Source organism: Mytilus galloprovincialis, chromosome 8, assembly GCF_965363235.1.
Source record: "Mytilus galloprovincialis chromosome 8, xbMytGall1.hap1.1, whole genome shotgun sequence".
NCBI lineage: Eukaryota > Metazoa > Mollusca > Bivalvia > Mytilida > Mytilidae > Mytilus > Mytilus galloprovincialis.
The window spans coordinates 64,223,122-64,247,675 of NC_134845.1; the positions used below are offsets into that span (position 1 = coordinate 64,223,122).

Below are 24,554 nucleotides of genomic sequence, written 5' to 3' on the forward strand. Positions count from 1 at the left end.
TTTTATCATTTACCAATATATCTATATGCTTTGCAGTGGCGGATCCAGAACTTTTCATAAGGGGGGGGGGGGCGCTGACTGACCTGAGGGGGGCCCTCTCCAGTCATGCTTCAGTGATTCCCTCTACAATATAGAGATTCATATTTTTTTAACAAAATTCTAAATTTCTCAAATTTGATTAAAGTGCTAAAGTATTTGAATGTCCAGGAAGACTCATCAGAAATATTAGACATTCCAGAGAGAAAACCATTCCTAAATAACTGAATCGCAACACCTTTTATTTATCCATTACTCATTCTTCAGTTTGCAATATTTCAAACAAACTTTCAAAGAAAATCTCTTTTGTGACTGAAAACATCCACATTTTTTTATCAAACGTCTCACTTGGGTCTCGATATTGCATCATACAGGATTGAAAGAGATTAATTATAAAACGGTATTTGAAATTAATTATTCTTGTTCAAACAAGGTGCTGAGTTGAATAAAGAAGCGATAACCTTTTTTCATTTGATACCGTAAGTGGCAGGGATATATTTTGTCAATTTTGTCATTGCGTTTTGACGTTATTGTCAATACAAGGGACAAACTCACTAAGATGAAACCTGTGATGTGTCAATATTTGTCCGTAGATTGCAAAACAGTCGGATCAAGTTGTATCGTTTCTTAATAGAACATTTAATCTTAAGGTATACAAGGTAGGGAAAAAATTTGAGTAGCGACCGAATAACCATTTAACATGTTTAAATAAAAGTTGTCAAAATTGTCTTCCTTATCAAATTCATACTTGAAAAAGAGAATTTCTGTCTCTAAGAAGTTTTATTATGTAGACCACTTAAAAGGTTGTGTCACTGTCATTTTGTCATACACAGGGGACCTGTAACTTTCCTTTTCAAACAATATTTTTCTGCTCTTAATTCAGAGGTGGATGTACTGAATACAAGGAGATCGTAATAATAGTGTCAGTGTCAAACAGAAATCGTCAGTTCACTAATAAGGGCGCATCATGCTCTTGTAAGGTATACAGACAACTAATTGTGTGAGGAAATGAAAATTTAATTAAAGAAATATTTATTTTAGAAATTGATAAGTAATAGTGAACTATTAACCTATACATGACTTTGTTACTAAAAGGGTCCATAAAGAAACATGACCTTGTGATTTTTAATATTCATAGTTTTAGTGGCCAAAATACACCCTCATCTTTTTACCACTTGCAGTTAGAAGAGACGGTTTATATGGGCTGTAATTTGGGAATGTATTTTTGAAATCAGATTTTTTGATAAATAAGAAAGGAGATAGGATTTTAATAATATATATCTTTGGTCTATGGGTCACTAAACGCTAGCTTTTGACCATTTGTATTAGTGAATTTGTCTCTTTAGTTTATAAAGCTAAATGAAGGGATTGCAGTTCAAAGAACTTTAAATGATTTCAACCACAATTTTAGTTCATTTGTTTCGACCATCAGCTACAATTGTTTCAGGCTTGTATTGTTCTAACGCTAGTTGTAAATGGATACAACATTTAAGTGCAAAAGACCATTCACCCATAGAAGAAGTATCGAAGTTTAGCGGAAGCCTTGAAACACATCGGGACAATGGCAGCATATTGTTTGAAGTTGCACGTAATGTTCTGTGCGATTTCATAATGGATTTTTATTATTAGGAACAGTAGTTGTATTAGTCAACATTTGAATAGTAGTTGATTTGTATCAATCCCCACCAATTGTTTTTTTCGAATGATTAAAATCTACAGAAAATTAAATGAACTTTGAAATCTTGTATTTCACCCCACATAAAGTTCTTTTTTTAACTTTTTGTTTATGTTTTTTTGTTATCTAATCAGTTTGAAACAAAGAAATTGTTTACAAATTTCAAATGTACTTTAACCTAGAAAAAAAAGCGGGAATCATGTTGTTCAATTTTTCTTTGAAATAGTTCTGATTTTTGTGTGCATTCAATTCTGTTATTTTTTTGTATTATATGGGAAAAAGTAAGTGTTTCTTGTGGTTTAAAAACTAAAAAGTGCAGTACTAATTTGATGTTTCAATTTAAACAGCAATTGTGGATTTTAATTTCTATTTTGATCTTTGAAATAATCAGGTATGATAGTTTGTTTTAAATAAAACTGTCAGAATAAGGGGAGATAACTCATTAAATTAACAAAAAATTAAATCAGGAAGTTAAAAAAATTGATCAAAGAAGTACAGCAATGACAAATCTAATTTTGATATGGAATATTTATGTGAATAGGTCATAGGAAAATATCATTAACTATTTTAAGGACTTTGGAATAAAATTGTTTTAGGGATATACATATATCAAATCTGTGATAAGCATGTTTGTTAAAGGACTTTGATTTATTTATTTACTTTTATGAATTTTTGTTTTACTGTAAAAACTTATGTAAAACAAAATATCTTAACTGTGTAATATATTTAGACTTTTTACAAAATAACAAGAAAAATAACCTGCAAAACTGATGTGGAACTCGCTGACTGTTCCCACTATATTCACTTATGAACTAAAGAAAATTACTATTTAATCTGATTCTTTTAACATGAAGTTCAAGTGCTAATGTTGAGTAAGCCTTAGAGATTTTCAAGTGATTGTTTTATATTAAAAATAACATTAATAAATACAAAAAAATATCAAAAGACTTTTTTTTATCTTTTCAACTACGCATTAAACAAAAATTGAATGAAGTCTAAGATAGCAAACAGGAGCAGTATATTTTTAAAGTGTTATGTGAAATTACAAAAATTGATAAAGTATTTAAGCCTTGTGATAAAAGGAAATTAGTTTAAAAAGTTTTGGGTTATTTGGTGGGTGGGGACGGGGTGCTTCTGTCTCATGGGCTCTTATAAAACTTTCACACAAACAAATAAATATATAAAAGTTTACATATTCATATTACTTATTTGATATTCTATTTGAAATGGTATCTTTCCCTATGCATGGTATGTCCCTTTTTACCTCACTTATAATACCTATTCCTCAAGCCGACCGTGCAAGGGCTGTATAGCCAGTCAAGGTCGTTAAAAACTTCCATTTGTTGTATTCCTCAAGTGAATTTTTAATACTATGGACCAATTATAAAATAACAACACTCTTAAAAGTTGAATTTAATTTGGTATATAAAAAATACAATTTCAACAACTGTTACAAATATATTGTATTAGAATTCCTTTGTATTGTAATCCTAGCATCAAACAATCTTAGCCATAAAAGTAAATAAGACAGCTAGTTAATGTATTTAAAAAACTTGCAGATTTTAACAGACCAAACGAAAGGTTCCATGACCTAATAGATATGTAAACATTTGTCCAGGGTACTTAACAATGTGTTAATTTCCACACAAATAAATCTATCCCCTCTTTAACAATGTGTGATAATCTTAATAGAAGTCAGGTCAATATTGGCATGGCATCGTTTTACCCACTTAAAATCTAATAGATAAAAGATGGACGAAAAAGTATGACTCGGAGATGTTTTACCCACTTAAAATCTAATAGATGCAAGACGGACGAAAAAAGTATGACTCTGAGATAGTCCAACCCGCTGTGACGGAGATCTTCTTACTGAAATTGACATTGAAAGTGAGGAAATCTACATCTGAAGTTTAAATGTAACGTTGTGCCTGGGGATTTGTAACTGTATATATAATTTACTTTAATGAGAAGTGAAAGGGTTTTGTGGTCGTGAATAAGACAGTTATTAGCTGTTGAAAGCAATTTTGATACTTATGTAGCTCTTAAAAGGTAGGTTTTTGACTTATATTATACATGTATAATGACAAAATAATTTTTGGTTTTTAATACACATTGGTGGCAAAAAGAAAAATACATAAAATGTAACCGAGATGTGAATATGTTTTGTTAATTGTATAATGATTGCCGTGACCTTCATCTAGCTGCTCTTCACCCAGTATGCAATTTTGTTTTTGTATATAAATCAGGCTGTTATAGTTTGAATAGTTTTACTTTTGTCATTTTGGGTCTTTCATAGCTTACTTTGCCGTATTAGTTTTGGTCAATGTTGAAGGCCCTTACAATTATAAACTTCCACTTCTTTTGGTCTCTGGCGTAAAGTATTAAATGCCCCATTGGCAATAAAACCACAATTTTTTTATTTAAGGAATAACTGTAATATTTTTTCTGTCTATGAAGAAATAACATCAAAAATTTGGTGCACACTGAATAACGCGCGTAGCAGTTATTTAACAGTGTGCACCACATTTTTTATGTTATTTCGAATAGACAGAAAAAATATTACAGTCATTTCTTATAATTTAATTCTAAATTCCATTTTAAACCGTAGAAAACAATGAAAAAACGTTGATGACGTCACGGTCATATGACTAAATTATGTCTATGGGCTCATAACAAAATAACGTCAGCCAATCAGAAGACGCGTTACATCCAAAATTGAATTATTTTCATATATTATTCTACAAGAAACCTGATATTTCACATTCAATAGAACCTTAATCATGTGTTACCATTGAAAGTTAATGATAAAGAAACAGGACTTTTTAGCTTACTATGAAAGGTACAAGGTGCCACTCTTAAGAAGTAGAATTGCAGTCTGTTAATTCAGCATTCAAATTGGCAAAATTTGAAACAGATTATTAATTTGATGTTTGGGATAAGATGAGATTTACATATGGTAATTCAGGTAAAAATTAGGTGCAACAAATTCTTCCTTAACATTTATATTTTTAATAAAATATGACATAATTAATTTTGACATGGATTAGACTCAATTTCTCATAATATTACAAGTAATAATTCATAATTAAATTGATTAAGATTCCATTTCCACCAAGGTTCTCTACAAGTACCTAAATACCAAAAGACTAGACCATTAGGCAGCCGCTATAATTGCGCCATACATTTTAATTTTGATTTGATAAATCAAATTAAATATTTATAACAGAGATTTAATAACATATTTTGGAGATATTATCGGAGTAGTTTCATGCCCTTTAAACAAACTGTTTGCTTTTGTGAAAAGAGCTTGACGAAAAATACATCATGTGTAATATGATCTAATAATTACTTTGTAATTTTTCATATTCATAACAGAAAAAATGTAATTTTTCATATTCATACCAGAAATAGGTATCATGTATTATAGCTGTATGTTTTCTGTCAATTTATTTATTCATTTGTCTTCGTCAGTTTCTGTGATGAAATACGTTTCATATTCTGAAATTGATCTCTCAATGATAAGAAAGATCATCTTTTTTCTGTTAATGTGATATTGAATATAGTCACTATTTTCTAAAAATGTGTTGCTCTAAACCTTAGTCTAAGTAAGATTTTTTGATGAAGTGTTGCCTTGAGGTTTGCTTGTAAAATTAGGCAGTGAAATCTAGAAAACAGAAATTAAGAATCAGAATTTCCACCATGAATTTAAAAAAGTAATATTCTTATTTTTGATTGGAAAGAACTGTTGTACAAGATAAATGTTTTAAGATGTGCATTATAGATGTATATAAAGATCACTGTTTTTAATCAAGATCCTCTGTAATTGGTTTCTGCTAGCTCTTGCTTTTATCATTGATGCCTAGAAACCTGAATCAGCATTGACCCCTAGAAACACAAATTCATTGACGGTAGAAATTAGTGACATTGACCCCTTAGAAACCAGTAACATGGGATTGACCCTATAACAAAAATCTTTGACAAGCAACCATCATAAATGTTTCATAGTTACTGGTCATCATTAATCAATCGGTAAATAAAAATTAATAATTAATAATCTAACTAAATTGGAATTAGGAATGACCAACAGCAATAGAATGGTCAAATTGACAAATTCAATATTTTTTATGGATGACTTGTATACATTGTAATTATGACAATGCCAAAACCAATCAATGAAATGTCAGAACCAATGGGTTCTTTTTTGTAAGTCTTATATGACTTTATCTTTTCTGATCTTTCTTAATAATTAAAGATAGAAAAAGGGGGGTCATGTCCAAAGACAATTGAATGAAACATTATATATAGAACAAGTTAACTGATTGGTCTTAAAACGCCAAGCTTGCATAGTTATAATTTATTGTTATTAAAGGCGGGAATATCAATTAAATCCAACAGTCTCATAAAATTAATGACTTCTTGTGGGTCAAAGCAAAATTATCATTCCAATTCCGTCATGGCTGTGGTCACAAGTGGTCACATCTTATAGATCTCCTAGTTTGCTATCTTGTGTTATCAAGTGGAAATTTAACACCTTCGCTAATCACAGAAACCCAGAACAATCGACCATATTAAGATCTAACAGAAACATGCACAAAAGAAGAGATTAAATTTGATAGGTGATATCCATCTGTCGGAGGGTATGGCTTGATTTTATCTGGAGTCCTAATGATGAAAAGAGGGGGACTAAAGGCCCTATCATCTAATATTTATCCTGTCTTAAGGAAATCAATTGTGGCCCAATCAGGATTAGTGTTGGGTTCCTGTGATAAGGGGTTGTGTTGGTAATTAGCTGTTTCACAGGTTGATTGTTTAAGTTTTTATTTCAATGATTGTAACCTATACAGAGTTTTGAGTAAACAAGATGATTATTTCACCAAGGATGTTTGTTCTGGGATAAACAAATCTTTTTAGCATATATTCCAGTAACTTGTGAAATTTTACATGGTTTTATTTGGATAACACAGGTTCTTTGTGGAGATCTATTTGAAAAAAACTTTTAATTATTTACTTCGATTCAGACAGATATTTCACTGTAAGTAAAAAGCTTTCATTTACACATTTCCCTCTATCAAATGTTCAACTGCAAATGTTGCAGAGTTCTTCACATAAGTGTAGTTATTTTATTTTAATTTTTTTGCCCATCAGTTTAAGGCTTTACAAGTAGATTATAAGAGAGAGAGAATGAACTTTTTTATGCTTTCAAATTTTAAAGTCAACAAATAATTTAGACAACTGAAATTTTAGTTCCAGAAAGGCAGCAAATCATCTAGTCTTATTCTTATTCTACATTAAAGAGTCGATCAGTTGTCAAAAGCAAGTCTGAAAATGAAATGCCATCAAGTTGCATATATGCATTAATAATTAAAAAGTCAACATATAAAACAGTGCATTCTGTGTTTTTTTTTAATTTCCGAGTTACTTTACATCAACATGCATTTCTCCCCAGACAACCCTAGTTTGTATGCTAGCAGTTGTTTTAAATTATGAATTATAATGATATATATGTGACATAATTAAAAGTGTTGTATACTTGTTATTTATTAAAATGTCATAATATTTAATTATGCTGTTTGTAACAAGTTTGTAACACTTGTAAGCTATACGAAACTTTTCTCATGGAAGTGTAGTTTAGATATTGCACGTAGTCAAGTTGAGGTAAGGGAAATCATATATAATTTTATGTAAAATATGTATTTTTGGGTAAGAAAAAGGTATTTTTATTTACAAAAAAGGTTTTCATGTAGATAGATATCTAATTGAGTAATTAAAAAAGTAAATTAAAATTTTGAATTTGGAGTTTGAGAGTGCTTGCGAGTGAAAACTAAGACTACACCGGACAATTTCTTTTATGAAGAATGCAGTTACTACTGATTTTAAATATTAAACAATTATTTATATTGTGGTACTAATTTACATTTATAATTTGTTTTACCAGCCCCTTATATCAGCCAATCTTAACAGGTTGGGATTAAATTCATTCAAAGGTTCTAAGACTACCGAAATCAATTTTGATTTGTACTTAAAAATATCATAAATTTTCCTTAGTGTCTAAAACCTGCACATGATTATAAGTTCATAGAAATTAAAAATATAAATGCAATATGTGTCTCAACATAACATGTTAGGTGATAGATAAATAATTTCATGGTAATTGAACCCATCTGTCTCCAAAAATATGAAACTGAACAAGTAATCATTTAAAACTTTTCAATAATTTGCTGTTATGAATGTGTGTTAATATTTGAATGATACCATTAATACAAGCCACAGATGGTAAAACATTTCATCAATATCATCTTGAAACAAGGGCCATAACTCTTGTCTCAAATTATATTAAAAATAAATTTGAATTTAACATGTTAAAAGGATACAAGAATTAACATGCTTGACATTAAAATTATGTATATGAATATTCCACTTATAACTTCTTTAAGTCAAAATGAAAGTAACATAGACACAGAAAAGAAAATTTAAGTTTTGAAGTTATCAATCTCCAAAATCTGTTGTTGTTTTTTTTAAATCATATATTTGACTACTCAGCATATCTTGATATTGATATAAAATGCTGCGTTTTATGTTTTTAAATATTCTTAATGATATTGAATTGTGACCTTAGTGCTTGTTTCCGTATTGAAAAAAGACAGCGCAAACTCAATGGGGAAAATAATTATATGTTAAGGTGTTCAATTTGATTACTGATTGATTTATGAAGAAATCAGTAGAAATGATGTTTCTGTTCTATCACAAGTTCTGTACAAGGGTTTCTGATTAAGACATATATTCAACACAAGCTTGTAGATAACACATCATTTTTAACCTGATGACAAGCCCTCGACAATAGACAATGTCAGAATCGTCATGAAATATTACCCCGGCTAAAGAAAAACGATTTTCTTTTTAGTTAGTGAACAACCCTCTTTAATCTCTTCAGTAGCAACTATCAGCCTTTTCGGAACACTTCAATTCTATATTGGAACAATACGGGTTTAATAGAATTATCCTGGTATCTGGGATATGGATGATAGAATGAGTCGTTTATCTTATCTCTTACCTGGGTATTGAAGGTAAATTGTTTGATCTCAACAGGTAAAAATCAGAGTAACATGAAATGGACGTAGATATGTTTAATTGATTGAAGTGGCTACCTGGGGAAAGGACAGTATTATTATTTATTCGTTTTATTGTGTTGATGGACGGAAACAGAACGACATTGTGTTGTTGATTTACGTGCATTGGGATATATTTGTCTTATGGATGTACTTTAAAATTTGTGCAGGATTTTTTTTCTTATTATATGTAAGTGTTTTTCTATGTTAGTTACTAATAAGTCTTTTGAACTTACTAGATTTGTTTTAACTTTTTTGTCTCATCTGTTTATACTAGCCATATTTATAGCAAAAGTAAACAAAAACAAAAGAATATATATATCAAATTTATGAATAATAAGACTTTTTCAGACCACTTTTAAATTAATTTATTCAGATGAAGCAGTGCAAGGTATTTATTTTTCATTTTCTTTTTCTTTATTTTGATTCTAGTCGAGAATAATATTTCTACTTTAAAAGTTTATAAGCAAGAAAATTTATTTAAAGTATGAAACTTAGACATACTAAAATTTCAGACTTGATATTTGTTTTAAATCTACCTTATACATTGTATGCTAATGAAATGGAAAAAATAACATTTGTTACATAATTTAGAAAAGGACAAAAATACAAAACTTGTTTGAATATTAATATTTTTAAAAATCTAACTGACATTTATACAAATAAAATGATGTAAAAAAACCAAAGTCATTCATTTTATTTGGTACATTTTAAAGTTAAAAATTCTTTACTCAGGAGAACCTTACATTGGAATTTCATAATATCCAAGCAGAATCTAAGGTCTTAAAGCTTTAACCTGTAATGTTTGTCTCTCTCTATCGGAAATGATCTTGTTTGTGTTTATAGCAAACAAAAAATGACCAGCAAAAGTTGACACTTGAAACAGTAAATATCAATTATATACAAGTGCTGACCAATCCGTAATTATATAAGTATCAATTAGATCCATTCGGTCATTTAATTTGAGTGTCAAAACATGGTACTTCACTTGCCAGGAGGTACCCACTTGTCGTCTCTTAGTTTGCTTTCTCCGACAAATTTTCGTTAAAGTTTATTTATTTCTCTGGTCAGCTGTTTGCTCATTAAGACAATATAAACAGAAAATAGATTCCGAGCTAATATTTAAATTGGAAAGTATAGCCCAAGATTAAATATTATAGTGTCCTACGAGGTGGGCACTGGGTATTTAAAGTTTGTTTGACCGTCGTGTTTGAAGACGATAGCTTTTCTAATCCAAAAACTAAGATATCAGTTTTGTAAACATGGTCAATCATTGTAGCTTTTGTGTTTGGAGAATTAAATTTTTTCCTGACAGGAAATTTCTACACAATATAAATATGACCTCTTCTTGACCAAGGATGTGATTGAAATAAATGTGAATTTATCAAAAAAAGATATACTTTTACATTCTCAACACATCAATGCTATAAGATTATTAAAATAGACTAACAACTTTTTAAGGTAAGATTTGAATTTAAATCTTTCAGATTTTTTCTTTATTTGAAATTGTACAATAAATTGAAATTTGTAACTAGAACTATGCTTACCATAATTTGCTGAAATGTGTGAATTAAGCCAACCCAAAAATGGTCATAATTAAGAACTAACTTATAAGAAAACATCATGGTATGGTTTTTTGAGAAATTTTATATAATGAAATAGTCATGATTTACAAAATTATAAAACCATTATAATAATCTCTCTTAATTTACAGTATTAAAATTTTAAGGAGGAAATAAATGGATACAATTTATCCTAATTAAAGAAGGAAGACAGACAGATTAATAAGAATCATAAGTCATTATGGCCAATTTGGATTATCCTAATCCATAATCTTATCTTAATGATCAACATCTTGACATGGGATTAAACAAAACAACAAATGTCAGTGTGTTAATCATTTTTATTATTCACACTCTTTAAGGAAATGTTTCACACCATGCTGAGTGTAAGTGTGAAAATCAAATTGTAATAGACTCAGATCAAACTGTTGGGTTTTCAAAAGAGAAAGTTCTTTATTCTAAACTGTTGGAATAAAAGTTATCTTGTTGTGAATGGCTATGAGGTATCATTCTTTGACTGGATTTCTAAAAGGTAACATTACACTGAAATAGATAGATTTTAAGGAGGTAGACCTAGGTTAAGGGAAATAACTCTTTAAATCACCAGTACGTTTGTGTTAGCTATTTTCATAAATATGTTCTAAGCTTCTTGGATACATAGATTATTTCCCATCTGTTTCAGGTAAATGCTTAAGATTCTTTGACAGAACTTGACTTTTACAAACGCATAACTGATTTAAAGAGTTATCTTAAGGGACGTTTATATCGAATGTGAGAAACAGACAAAGTTTTGAAAATTGGAATTTAAAGTTTGAATGTGTGCAAGGTAAATTAAACTTTTTTTTCTTTTATTACCGGTAATAGAAAAAATTAGATATACACAAGAGAGGTTGCTGTCTGTCTGTCCTTAAGACCTTTACCTGAACATCTAAATGGTAATACATTTTTAGAACATAAATTATTTGAAAATTTCAATAAATAAATTATTTTCAAATGTAATGTTGAGGGAGTTTGCTTACCTGCTTTAAATCTAACAGTTTTAACCATTTAGTCTTGTGTGGTTTTTACTGTATGACCAAACATTTACGTTATTATCAGTTCATAAGAACATGAACAAGGAAGTAAAAAGGTTAAATGCTATCAACCTCAAATATTAATTAAATCAAATTAATTTCTATACACCAAAACAAACAATTTTATATATTAAAAACAATGAAAACTTTTGTCATTTATTAATTGCAAATTGAAAAACAACTGACTCCACACCTATTTTGGGCTTTTATACAGGATATATGATAAATGGAAAAAATTTCAAAATGGCCTTCGGGCAACTTTCGGAAGCAGATGTGATGGACAAAACATCATAAATTCATATATTTCACCGTGTCCGATGACAGGAGCCTTTCCTAAATTAATTAATAATCAGAATGACTTTATTTGTAGTTTTGAATAGTAATTATTTTTACGTGTTTACAATGTTACGATGAGGCAGGTGAATAATCATAGGTAAAGCGGTACATATGGTTGTAAAGTAGTGATGTCATTTAATATCTGTATCTCTGGATGTAAATTTTGAAAACTCATTATTGTGGGCAATCAATGCAGGTTTGAAAATTTATCTTTTAAGAAACTTTTAGAACTGAAAATTTTTTTTTTTTGCTGAAAATACTTTATCAAAAGTTTATAAATTAAGCAAGTTCTCAAGGTTTCAAATTGTAGGCAATATTGGTGTTGATTTTAACACAGTATATTCATGGATCAAATTAAAATCAACAAAAAAATATTTTCTCATAAAAAAGAAGGTTTTAAGTAATTAAACTATTACATCTTTTTGAAACGTAATTTAGTTCTTTAAATATAAATCGACAGTTTTGTACCTATTTGGTTAAATAATTTCCTAGTTATGAAATTGAATTTGCACATTTGAAATTGAATCAAGTTATAAGATAAATAGCATTTTATGTTTCAGTTGGATGTACGTTTTTAATTTGAAATTTTAAACCTTAAATAAGTGTACTGAGAAAGAGTTGCAAGCTTTTATAAGCTGAAGAAAAAAAACCATTACGAAACCAAATGGAAATTACAGGATATTGATTTCAAATGTTGCTTGACTTCAACATTTTTAAAAGACAATTTGTTATTTTAGCAAATAATATTTTTTCAATTCACTACTTTAGTAAAAACATTAAAAATGTCATAATTTCAATATGATGGCACAGCAATATCTAATGTTTTGAACAGCTTTTGTTGAAAAAAATATAATAAAAACCTCATTTATAAATTGCCTTTATACAACCATGAAATGAATCATTCGGTGATTCAAATACATCATTATAAAATTTTATCATCGTTCCAAAGCAATCTTTGTTCTTTTTTGCTTGCTTGTGTGCATTTAAGAAAGCCACTGGCTAGTTTTACGTGTAAGAGGCTTACGTCTTAAGACTTCAGCCCATGAAAGTTGCTTATCATCAAATTAATTCATAGTTTTGTGTCAGTGGTCAATGAGTTGCACAGTTTGAAACTTTGGATTTTCTGTTTTAAAAAATCAGCACTTATATCAGGCACATCCTGAGGTAAGATTCGGTATTTAACTTGTATTTTGTGGACAATGCAACTCTGCTGTCCAAAGGTTAATCTGTGAAGATGATCTGCTTAACTATAATGCTTATGCTGACAGATTTTTAAATTTGTTAAGAGATAAAAATCAATTTGAAAGATTTTATTTAATAATTGCATATTTATTTTCAGATTGATCAAATGAAGAAGTAGCATTACCTGGCAGAAAAAAGAAGAAGATGGGGACCATGAAAATTTTCGCTGTAGTTCTTCTTCTCATAGACTTCATTCACTGCTCAACGTTATCATTTTCAATCGAAGAAGAGAAAGCAATAGATACAATTGTAGGTAACATTGCAGTTAACAGTGGACTTTCGTCTAACATGTCGGGTCAGGATTTTAATATGTTGGAATATAAAAGGGTTTCTACTAATAGTGAAAATAGTGTCGATTTATTTAACATCGTTGAAACTACAGGAGATATTAAAACCACAACTGTGATAGATCGAGAGGAGATCTGTAAGCTTAAACAAACATGTGATATCACATTTGATGTTGCAGTTTCATCACCATTTTCAAACTTTTTTGCATTGTACACTATCGAAATTTCAATTATCGACAAAAATGACAATGTTCCTACCTTTCCACAAAGTTCAATCACTCTCGAAATCCATGAAGATGATAGCATCGGCACTTTATACTCATTGGATAGTGCACAAGATAAGGACATCGGCATAAATTCTATACAAGGTTACGAAATTTCACCTTTGAACAGCACCTTCGATTTGAATGTCGAGAGAAATTTAGATCAGAGTTTCATTTTACGAGTTGAACTGCGTCAAAAGTTAGATCGAGAAGTTGACGATTTTTATCAGTTTCATGTCACAGCCAAAGATGGGGGATCTCCACCAAATATTGGAACAATGACCGTGGATGTAAAAGTCATTGATGCTAACGATAATAAACCAGAATTCCAGTCGGACTATAACATCTCCATCAAGGAAAATTTCAGTGTTGGTAATACCCTTTTACAGTTATTGGCTACTGATAAAGACATCGGTGAAAATGGACGAGTCTTCTACCGCTTCAGTCCTCACCAGTCCGATTTAGATAACATTCAACAAGTTTTTAGTTTGAATTCTGAAACTGGGAAAATAAATTTAAAACAAACTTTCGATTATGGACAGAAAAATCTTTACAAGTTTTATGTGGATGCTAGTGATCATGGAACCGATCCACAGTGGTCGCAGACTTTAGTTACGATTCGTGTAGAAGATGATGGAAACAACCCCCCTCATGTCACATTTAGTTATTTAGTGTCAAAGATCAACTCTAACACTGTGAATATTTCAGAGGCAGAAAAAGTAGGCAAAGCCATTGCTATTGTTAACGTTCAAGATTCTGATAGCGGAAAATCTGGGCAGGTCACATGTGTGATCAATAACGATAAATTTGAACTGCAATCTTTATCAGCTGGGAAGTATGCTGTTATTATCAAACAAATATTAGATCGTGAAACAGCCGATACTCATACTATCACAGTCACATGCAATGACCAGGGAAATCCACCAATGACAACTCAGGAGAGCTTTATCGTGCAACTTGCTGACGAGAATGATTGTACACCTATGTTTAATGTTAATTATGCATATTTTGCCGCCATCTCTGAAAATAGTACATCAGGGTCTCTTGTAACCCAGGTAACTGCCTCAGATTGTGATGCTGGCCATAATTCTATTATACGTTACTTCTTACATGCAGATGGTGTGGACAGTTTTGTCATCAATGATATCACAGGAATTATTAACACCAAGAAGGTTTTCGATCGTGAAATAAACCCACGATTGACATTCAGGGTTTTAGCTGTTGATTCAGGATCTCGTCCATTAACTGGGACAGCAACTGTGGTAGTTAATGTTACTGATGTAAATGACAATTCACCAACGTTTAATGTTACTGCGTTTAATTTCCATGTTTTAGAAAACCAAGATGCACAAACATTAGTTGGCAAACTGACTGCTTTTGATTTAGACGAAGGAGAAAATGCCAGGTTGACATTTTCTCTTGTTGGCAATAATGCTGATGTGCCCTTTCACGTCTATCCTAATGGGACTATTATGACCACACAAAAACTGAATCGTGAAGACAAAGGTGAATATAGATTTAGAATTGTTGTAAGTGATCATGGCATTGTTCCAAAAGTAGCTCAAAGGGAGGTAAGAATTGTGGTTGCCGATGGCAATGACCATTATCCTGTCATCCATTTTCCAAACAGTAACAATAAAACACTTGCTATTGTTTACTTGGAATCTGTTGGCTCTGTCATAGCAACCGTAAATGCAACAGATGCTGATTCTGGTATCAATGCTGATCTGGCTTACTCCATTGTAGCAGGCAACCAGTTGGGTATTTTTGACATTAACAAACATGGGCAGATAATTCTAGCTAGTACTCATATGATAAAAGAGGACACAGTTTTTCCTGTTGTGATATCTGTTAAAGACAAGGGAGTTAATCCAAGGGAAACAACTCAGGATGTATTCATAGTTTTAGTATATGCCAATATGGCAGCAGTTTCGCCAGTGAAAGATAACACTACTGGGAATAAATATGTGGTCATTTCTGCAGTAGTTGTGGCATTTACCGCTTTAGTGTCTGCCGTAATCATAGCCATTATTATCATTTTACGTAGAAACGATAAAAAATTAGCCGAACAATCGAGAAGAGAAAAAGTCAAACATGCAAATGGTGATGTCTTTACGAATGGAACTGTGAGTTACGATCCTAACCATGGTGATCTTTCACGGAAGAAGAAAAAGGAAGTCAGTTTTTCGTTAGAAGATGACCTAGATAATGCTTTTGATGCTTCCAGTTTCTCCTATGACGATAGAGATGTAAGTTTCACAAATAAACATGCATTTAAGTAGTTCAATTAAACTACTTTAGAAAAAAAATCCATTAAAATTTTAATTCCTGGAGAGATCTTACAGTAAATAACAGCAAAGATTAGTTTTAGAATTGGATGAAAACAAATTTGTTTTGGCAAACTCACAGAATAATCATTTTAAGCTGTAATTTCAGTTGATAAGGTTCACATCATTTCTTTTCAATTATTTTGTAACCCACTAAATTTTGGTAGAAAGTCGATAGAAATCCCCCCTTTTTTTCCTTGAAAGTCCAAAATAGAGAGAGAGAAAAACCATCATTGAAGCAACTTTTGTTGTTTAATTCTATTTGTTTATAATTGATAAACTTAAAATGTGTAAACATCATTGTAGCACCTATCAGGTGTTTTAATTGCAATTTCCCCCGAATTGTAAATAAGGGGAATTAAGGGTAACAAATCATCATCTTGGATTAAAAGGGTCAGAAATTACAAGATTATTATGTGAACTTTATACATTAAAGTATAAACATTATATAGAAGATCAGATTATAATTCTCATAATGTGTCATAGATAGGGATTAAAAAGACTGATCGGACAAATCTATGTAACCTAAAAAAAAGTTTGAATTATAAAATTATCGTTTTATCAGAAAAGATCTTTCAAGGGATTTAGTTTTTAGATACAGAGTGGAAACATTCAAATAAATTATCCCGATGTAAGATAGACCTTTAAACTTTTTGGTCATGACATTCCGATAAGAGGGGACCTTTGGAACTTTGTAAAAATTTGGTTGGCACTTCTGTCATCGGAAATGGTCTGTGTACATAATCTTGATTGGAATTAAATGTAGTTAATGATCGGAGACAGATTGATTCAGCGATGGGTTCCTCTTTGATCACGACATAATGGACAAGTAGATTTAAATGGGTCATCGGATCTATCCCGAGCTTTGAAGATTTCTGAAGATTTTTATCCAAATTTGTTTAATACAAATTTAACACAATGTTTCGAATCGAATTCGGAAAATTTGATACTCTTTTAAAAAGATTGTTAATTTGATAATTTGATGTTTAGTTCAAATGAGTAATTGTTTAAGAATTTTTAATAGGTACTTGAAAATAAAATAAATTTGAAATCTAATTCAGTTTAATGATGTGCCAATGTAAATAATGATTTTTTATTAGCAATTTGATATTTTTGTCTCCTAGTTTTCTCCTTAGTTTCTTTACTTATCCTTTTAAGTTGTAATTTGAGTGGTTTATTTTTATAAATTGGCTAAAAACCTGATCTATTATAGGTGTGAAATCAAAAGAATTACTTTTGCTTTTATTGCAGTTTAAGGTGGTACCTAACACTACAGGGAGATAACTCTGTAAAATCAGCTGAACATTTTAATTACGTTGTGTTATTAAGAGAATATTAAGCTTCTCAATGATCAAAATTAGTGTTTGTCAAACTGCTATATAACCTGTGAGTGTAATTTTTCTGATAAAATGGTTGTTTCAAATTTTTTGAAATTTTTATATTTTTATCAAAGGGTCAAAGTGAATACTTTGTCAAAATTTTATGAAAATTAAACGAACCAAATTGATTTTAGTGAAAGTGTTAGGTACCACCTTAAACCTCAGAATTAGAAAATTTTAATTGAAAATAGATTTTAATCATCCCTGATATTTATGTATATATAAGAATACTTGAGATGATTGCAAAATGAGACAAATACCAACAAATATCGTGATAGAATGTAGATTTTTAAAAACATATACAGGACATTGTATGGCCTTCAACAATGAGAAAACCCAAGACTCCCTGAGTGATTCATGAAACTCTTATAATGTAACTTTGAACCTGATGTATTCATATTTGACTTTTTTGGTCATTTCAACAATTACGAATGACTTCTTTGCAATAATATTTCCTAGCAAAAATATTAATTAAGGATGTTTATCATGTTGACAAATATTGACAAAGGATTAGATTTAGATTTAACTTACTGTGTATGGGAACTATCATTTTGTTGATCTAAGGAATTACAGCCACACAGAGCGCACTTAGGGTTTCTAAAATGAATGGGTGAATAAATTTGAAAATAAGTGTAGAAATTAGAAATGAAGTTTTAGATGATACAATGTTATCTTTGGATTTTTATTTAAGGATTCTAAGAACTTATAGTATTGGTTGATAGGATTTCAAAATAAATCTTTATTTAAACAAATAGACTTTATATTCATTTATTAATGAAGAATCATTTAGAAATAAAGAATAATTATCTATTAAGAAAAATCCAGAGAACTATTTTAATTATTCATGAATTTTTAAAAGAAAATTAATGAGAACAAGATATCATTTCATCAGAGATATTAAAAGTAAATAAAAGAAATGAACATAAATTTCAATATTAGTGATAATTGATTAACCAATATGTTCCAATACACAACAGTAAGAAATCAACCACAAAAATATGAATATCTAATAAAATAAATAAATTGATGCAATTAATTAAAAATAAATGAAGAAATAAGAAATAGAAAGCTTTTAATGTAATAATTGATAAACTGATATCCATCCAATACACAACAGTAAGAAATCAACCACACAAATATGAATATCTAATATTGATGGAATATTTGAATGATTTACATCAAATTAGGTTGACATGCACACATAAATTTGTCAATTGTCATGCAATGGGTGACATTAATTGATTTTATGATTGACATTTATTTTGTAAAATCTATGGAAGGTGGCGAACTTTTAGTACTTGTTGATTGGATTGATTTATGATTTGTTATTGTGAGAAATTGTAACAGTTCCTGGTTTTTAATAAATCTACAGATTTATGATCTTTTAATTTGTAAAATTATTATTTTGCATTTAACAAATGAAATATAAAAAGCTACTAAATATTTTGTCATAATCGGCTCTTTGATTTATTTTTTTCTCTTTGAATCCATTCGACATTAGCATTGAGGAGAATGTATTTCCACCTTAAATGATACTAATAATATATGTTGTTTAAGATCTTGAAGGCTTTCAGGCCATAGTGTATGTGATTTTAATTGCAAATTCTTAATTGTGGAATGTATTAACACAGAGAAAATTGATTAATGCCATTATAGTAAATACAAATTTAAACATTTATTTCTTTATTTTTCAGCATAACTCTATGAAACCTTCTAAGAATAATACAATGCAGTTCCAACAGTTTTTAATACAGCCAGATAAACAGGTACTATATTTATTCAAATAAATGTGGTGTGGGTGATGCAGGATGTCTGTCAGTTTGTCAGAAGATATTATCTACACATACACAGTAGCTGGTGTGTCACTAGAAGTCTCCATCAGTCATGATTTTTTTGGGGGGTGAATAACAAAAAATTGTTGGCTCTGACCCCTCAAATTGGATAGTTCATGACAATTATATGTGAATCTAGAAAGTTCTGCCACCAAATGACACTGTACTGTAAATGTTACTTTGGTCTGATAGTATCTTTGTTAATGATAAGTGAAAAAGGCCAAAAAAGTGATGTAGTATTTTGTCTCTAGTTCTGACAAAAGTTGACCGAATAACATAAATTTGTTTCTTACATTTGACAGATATATCTTTATGGTATAAAAAAAACAGACAAACAAGTTAATGTATACCAGGTTGTAAATAAATATAAACAAATTTACATCAATGTTAAAACAGAAAACAACATAAAAAATATGTCTTGAAAATTACATTTTATTTTTATTTTTACATATTTGTATATTTTGTTGAAAAAGGGAAAATAAAATCTTGATTAAACAATATGATAACAGCAAGCTTCATTACATATTCCACAAATTCCCATTAATAGGCAGTTATTATAAAATTCCTCACAATTTATCTTCAGGACCTTTTTGATGGAATGCTAATTATCTCCCTTGATTATGTATTAGTGTCAGCCAAATTTTATGTAACATTACGCAATACATCTATGAAACAAAAATATTATATATCTACAGGATATAGTGTATTATCATGGGGTATAATTGACATTATATGTTTATGAATCAGTGACTGACCAGTGACTTTGACCAGTGACAACATACAACCCGACCTATTACTTCTAACAGACTTATCTTGTGTTGTCATCTAGTTAGACCCTTTGTAGTCCGACCGTCATTAATGGTTTTGTTTGTCAGACCTTGTCCACCCAATCAACTGACCAGTGATGATGATGACCATGAAATGTACATTTTAGCCTGAGGGTGAAAATGAGTTAACGCTTCATAGAAGGTGACCATAGCCTATCTTTTGATTTATCAGATTGTGGTCTGTTTAAAATTCTGTTTGAACATGATTATTTTTACAGGTTAGGTGTTTTTGACACAATAGAGGGTGCTATAAAGCAGCACCCTTTCTAACCCCTGTTCTTGATTCTCATGTAATGAACTGGACATAAAACTCTATTATGAGGGTTTAAATAACTACTAAATATTGGGTATGGTACACCCGATTAGATAAATCACAACTTAATTGCAGAGTTTTGTCGCATATCAAAATTTGGTGACATTCCCGTCCCAAAGAGCTGCATGTGACGGTCAAAATCACATGTATTTTAAGATTATTATTAAAAGCATATGAATTAAGCCTGTGACTGTGACCTCTGAACTTTAGTTAAGATAGCACATATTTATAAGCCCTTAAATGTTGGACCATATTTAAAATTTGAAAATAATACACTGGACAATGAAATCTTTTGATTGGACAGTTTGTAGAAATACTAATTTCAATGTCCATTGAATAAAATAGGCTTAATAGAGCTATCAAAATGCATAATAAAACCATCATGCAGTGACCAAGTGGACCATTATGGTCAGAAAAAAATACTTTTACCTGGCTAAAAAATATTTGCCACCTGACACCATTGTTTGACCTTTGTTTGAGGAGATATAAAAATAGTAATTGTCAGAAAAGAACAATACCCCATCTGTCTTTTTGATTTTCTTCCATCTCATAAAGCGCTAATACATATTTGTGGTTCAGTGAAAGGAATGGTCAAATTCTCTTAATCATGGAAAAAATTATAAAAGTCTGTTCTGTTGATGAGAGACATTTCTGCACTTACAAATTGATTAATATTCTTAAAGATATTATATAAAACTTAATTTCTTTTAAAAAAAATAATAAGGAAGGTATAGCCATTAAAGGATGAATTTGTAAGAAAACCCATTCAGGAAAAAATTGAAAAAAACACATTTTCTATATCAACAAGGTCTTTGTAGTGTTCACAGCCAATAATCCACTTTATAGAAAAATATTTTTATAAAAGAATTTGCATATACATTCATTACAAGATGCAGTGAGGACTGTGTGTGTATTGTTATTTATGATTTCTTTAAAAAAAAAAAAAAAAAAGTTTGAGCCAAGACAGTATTTACAATTATTATATTTTATTTTCAGATAAAAAGTTTACAGAAAGCACATGATACAGGAAGTGATACCTCAGCAGAAACGATTGGTAGTGATAGTGGTCGAGGAGGGAGTGAATCAGAATTGCCAAACAGTGCTAATAATCCAGGTAATAGAATGTCATTGGAGAAAAAAAGATTCTGTTTTAGGTCTGACTTTAAAAACCTGAATAGAAATAGGAATTATGTTCTCAGTAAGATAACAAAAATAAAACAATTGTATATACGAACAGAAAAAATACAATACAAATGCATTTTCATAGGGTGGATTTTAAAATATATATGATGACTTTCCCCTTCAAACGAATATTTCTTGAATACAAGAACTCATTCGAGATGCTTCAACAAAAGAATTGAAAAAGCTAAAAAAAATATGAGCATATAGAATACAAGCATCAACAGAACAAACCAACTTAAATTTTTCTAACGATATATTAAAAATCATAAATAACAATTGACGTTATTTATTTTTATTCTATGAATCATGGTTCATCCTATTTTGTATGAAATGTTTGCCACTGTACATCTTTAACCAATAATCCGTCTTAAATTTTGAAATTTATTGGTGTATAACAAACACTTTGTATTTAAAGTAAATATTGATATTTTTTTATTTCAGATGACAGTAGAGCATTTAGATACAACAACAGAGATTTTCACAAATGTTCGAGTCCATTTGACAATAATGGACGTCCAAATCGTCCTTTTTCTGACAATTATTCAAATAGTGCTAAAAATAGTGGTGGCTTGACGCCAAGAGAAACATTTGAACGCAAACACAAATTGAACTCTTCGACACGAAGAGACAATAACCAGCTACCAGACAGACCACAGTCAGATGAGTGGTCACCGTCGTACGTGTAGCAAATCAAACCTATGCAATCAAACAATGTATATATATCAATATGTGTTCAAAACAAAGCTTTAAAAGAAACCGTCCAGCCACAACTGTGCCATGTATATTTTGAGGAGGAATTTACAGCATTATATCTTCTGGCAGCACTTGTTTGTTATGGGATTAGATTCCACATGATGATCTCAGTGTTCTTGGTAAGTTTGAATAATTGTACTGTACAGCAGATAATCCTCTGTCAGAATATAGCTCATTGGAAACTTCAAAATATTTTATTTTTACATTTTGTAATGAAGGAATATAAATTATTATTGATTTAATTGAGCATTTCAAGTATATTTTCTAGTTTGGAATAAACTTTTCAAAAAAATTCAAAAAAAATGCTAACCTGCTACTGTTGTTTTAATAATTGTTTTGGGGTTGCTGTCTGATTGACATGCATCTTTTCATCTACTGTTATTTTTCTATATTTCATAATTAATGTGTTATCTCCCCTTATTTTTTCAGGTTCGAAACCAAGAACACAAAGAAGACGAAAATCTAGTCACCCCTGCTGAAGAAGGTGTTTTTATGTTTTATTTATATATTTGTTGACTTTTTATATATGTTTTAAATCACTGTTATCTTGAACCATTATGTTGTAGACAACTAGATTGTCAACTCTTAATTCAATTAGTTCTACTAATAATATCTAATTATTTCAGTTTGAAAAAGTTGAAAAACTTTGTTACTGTATAAATTATTAAATACAATGTAACTGATAAAACTGCTGTTTTATTTTACTTTTATACTTTTGAATAATTTTAAAACACCCATATTTTAAGATTTTGTTATAATATTGGATTTTATCAATTTTATACTGGTAGAAAAAAATGTTTAAGAAATTCATTGAATAAAAACTATTCAATTCTATCAGAGAAATTCAATGACAAATTAAACGAAATGATAATTTCAAAAGTATTAAAGGAAGTTATTTCATTGTTTATTTTCAAAATGAAATTTGAAAATGTTTTAAATTTGAGCATTTAAAAGATCAAAAACCCAGACAAACGAAGGAAACATGAAATTGATTATGTAATATCAAATAAGCATTTTGAATTAATTCCCTTGTTCTTCCTTTGAAATCTATTGTCTTCCATTTTACAAGTTATCAAAAACTGCTGGTCATAATGTACATGATATATTCAAATTTATGAAATCCAGTGGCTCTTTTCTGAAAAAAAATCTTTCAGTTTAAATTGACCGAATGTAACGTTGAAATGCTCCAAGAATTTTACTGCAGAGATTTTGTGAAAAGGGTCACACTTGTTTAATTATGACACAAAATGTTTGATCTTACGAATCTCAAAATTTTTTAAAAAAGAAAACTCATATTTTCATGTGATATTGACTTTGCATTTATAACTTAGGCCTTTCTGTCTGTATAGTAAATTGCAATTTATTTTAGTCTGTACAGTTATTTGAGAATTAACTGTACAGTTAGTTTTGCTCAACTTATGACAATGTACACCACTATGATACTTACAAATGATCCTGTCATATATTTAAGCATTTAAAAATAATTCAAAATAGTAAATTTAAAAACCTTTTGACTTTTAATACTTATTATTCAAAAATTCTTTATTTCTAGAATTTGAAAATACAAAAAAAATATTTCAGAGCTTAAAATTGAATCATCTCTTTTTCATCAAATGCTCAACTGAACATATATTTTTTATATAAATTGAATATGATATTCAGAAAATTTGATTTTAGACTTCAAAAACAAAATTAAGACTGGCTTATCAGGGCTCACGCTACCAGGCGACTTGGGCGAAGAAGTCGCCTTCCCGACCGTCACTTCGCTTTCCTCGACCCCCAAAAGCGAAAACAAGTCGCCCTGTTCTTGACGACAGTCGCTTTCAGTCGCTTCCGTCATCGGACATTTTCAATTTTTACCAAGTTGATGAAACATCAAATTTTTATTGATAATTAAAGAATTTCAGACATAAACGATTCATTATCTTTTGAAAAGAGGTCGAAGCATTGTCTTCGCAGTGTGTAGCAGGTTATTTGATAAAAATACAACTTTTTATCACTTCGTGCATTTCTGCAAGTACCGGTGCTTGTTACTCGAAAACGTACATCAACCTCAATTTCGGCGGCAAAATAAGTTTGTTACTTCATTTAAACGTGATAAAAGTTGCCTCCAGTAAATTTTAATCCATTTATTGCATTAAAAACGTCATGTTTCTTTCCAAATAACTTGTCAAACATCGTTTATTTTTGTAAATTTTCTTGCATTCGTCCGCCATTGACCGATTTCTAATCTACGGATCTGAACCGGATCAGCTATGACCGAAATCCGTACTTTTACAATAATTACTACGGACGCACGGATGGAACAGCTGACAGAAGAATATTGATCCCAAAGGGAAAAATTACGCATTCCACACGCAT

General features: G+C 29.9%; 1 protein-coding gene across 5 annotated transcripts in view; it reads left to right on the forward strand.

Annotated features, from left to right (window-relative positions):
- The window catches only part of LOC143042364 (protocadherin-11 X-linked-like), a 32,968-nt gene extending 9,264 nt beyond the window's left edge, over positions 1 to 23,704 (forward strand). For 2 of the 5 annotated variants that reach the window (XM_076214648.1, XM_076214647.1), the window contains exons 2-6: positions 13,128 to 15,829; positions 18,981 to 19,052; positions 21,255 to 21,372; positions 21,882 to 22,312; positions 22,623 to 23,704. In XM_076214648.1, the coding sequence (XP_076070763.1) occupies positions 13,175 to 15,829; positions 18,981 to 19,052; positions 21,255 to 21,372; positions 21,882 to 22,126 (3,090 nt within the window). In that variant the 5' untranslated portion in view covers positions 13,128 to 13,174 and the 3' untranslated portion in view covers positions 22,127 to 22,312; positions 22,623 to 23,704. Of the gene's footprint in view, positions 1 to 3,690; positions 3,761 to 8,824; positions 9,008 to 11,134; positions 11,206 to 13,127; positions 15,830 to 18,980; positions 19,053 to 21,254; positions 21,373 to 21,881; positions 22,313 to 22,622 lie in introns of those variants that run through there. The other 3 variants (XM_076214649.1, XM_076214645.1, XM_076214646.1) reach the window with 3 other exon arrangements.
- Positions 23,705 to 24,554: the final 850 nt, after the last annotated feature.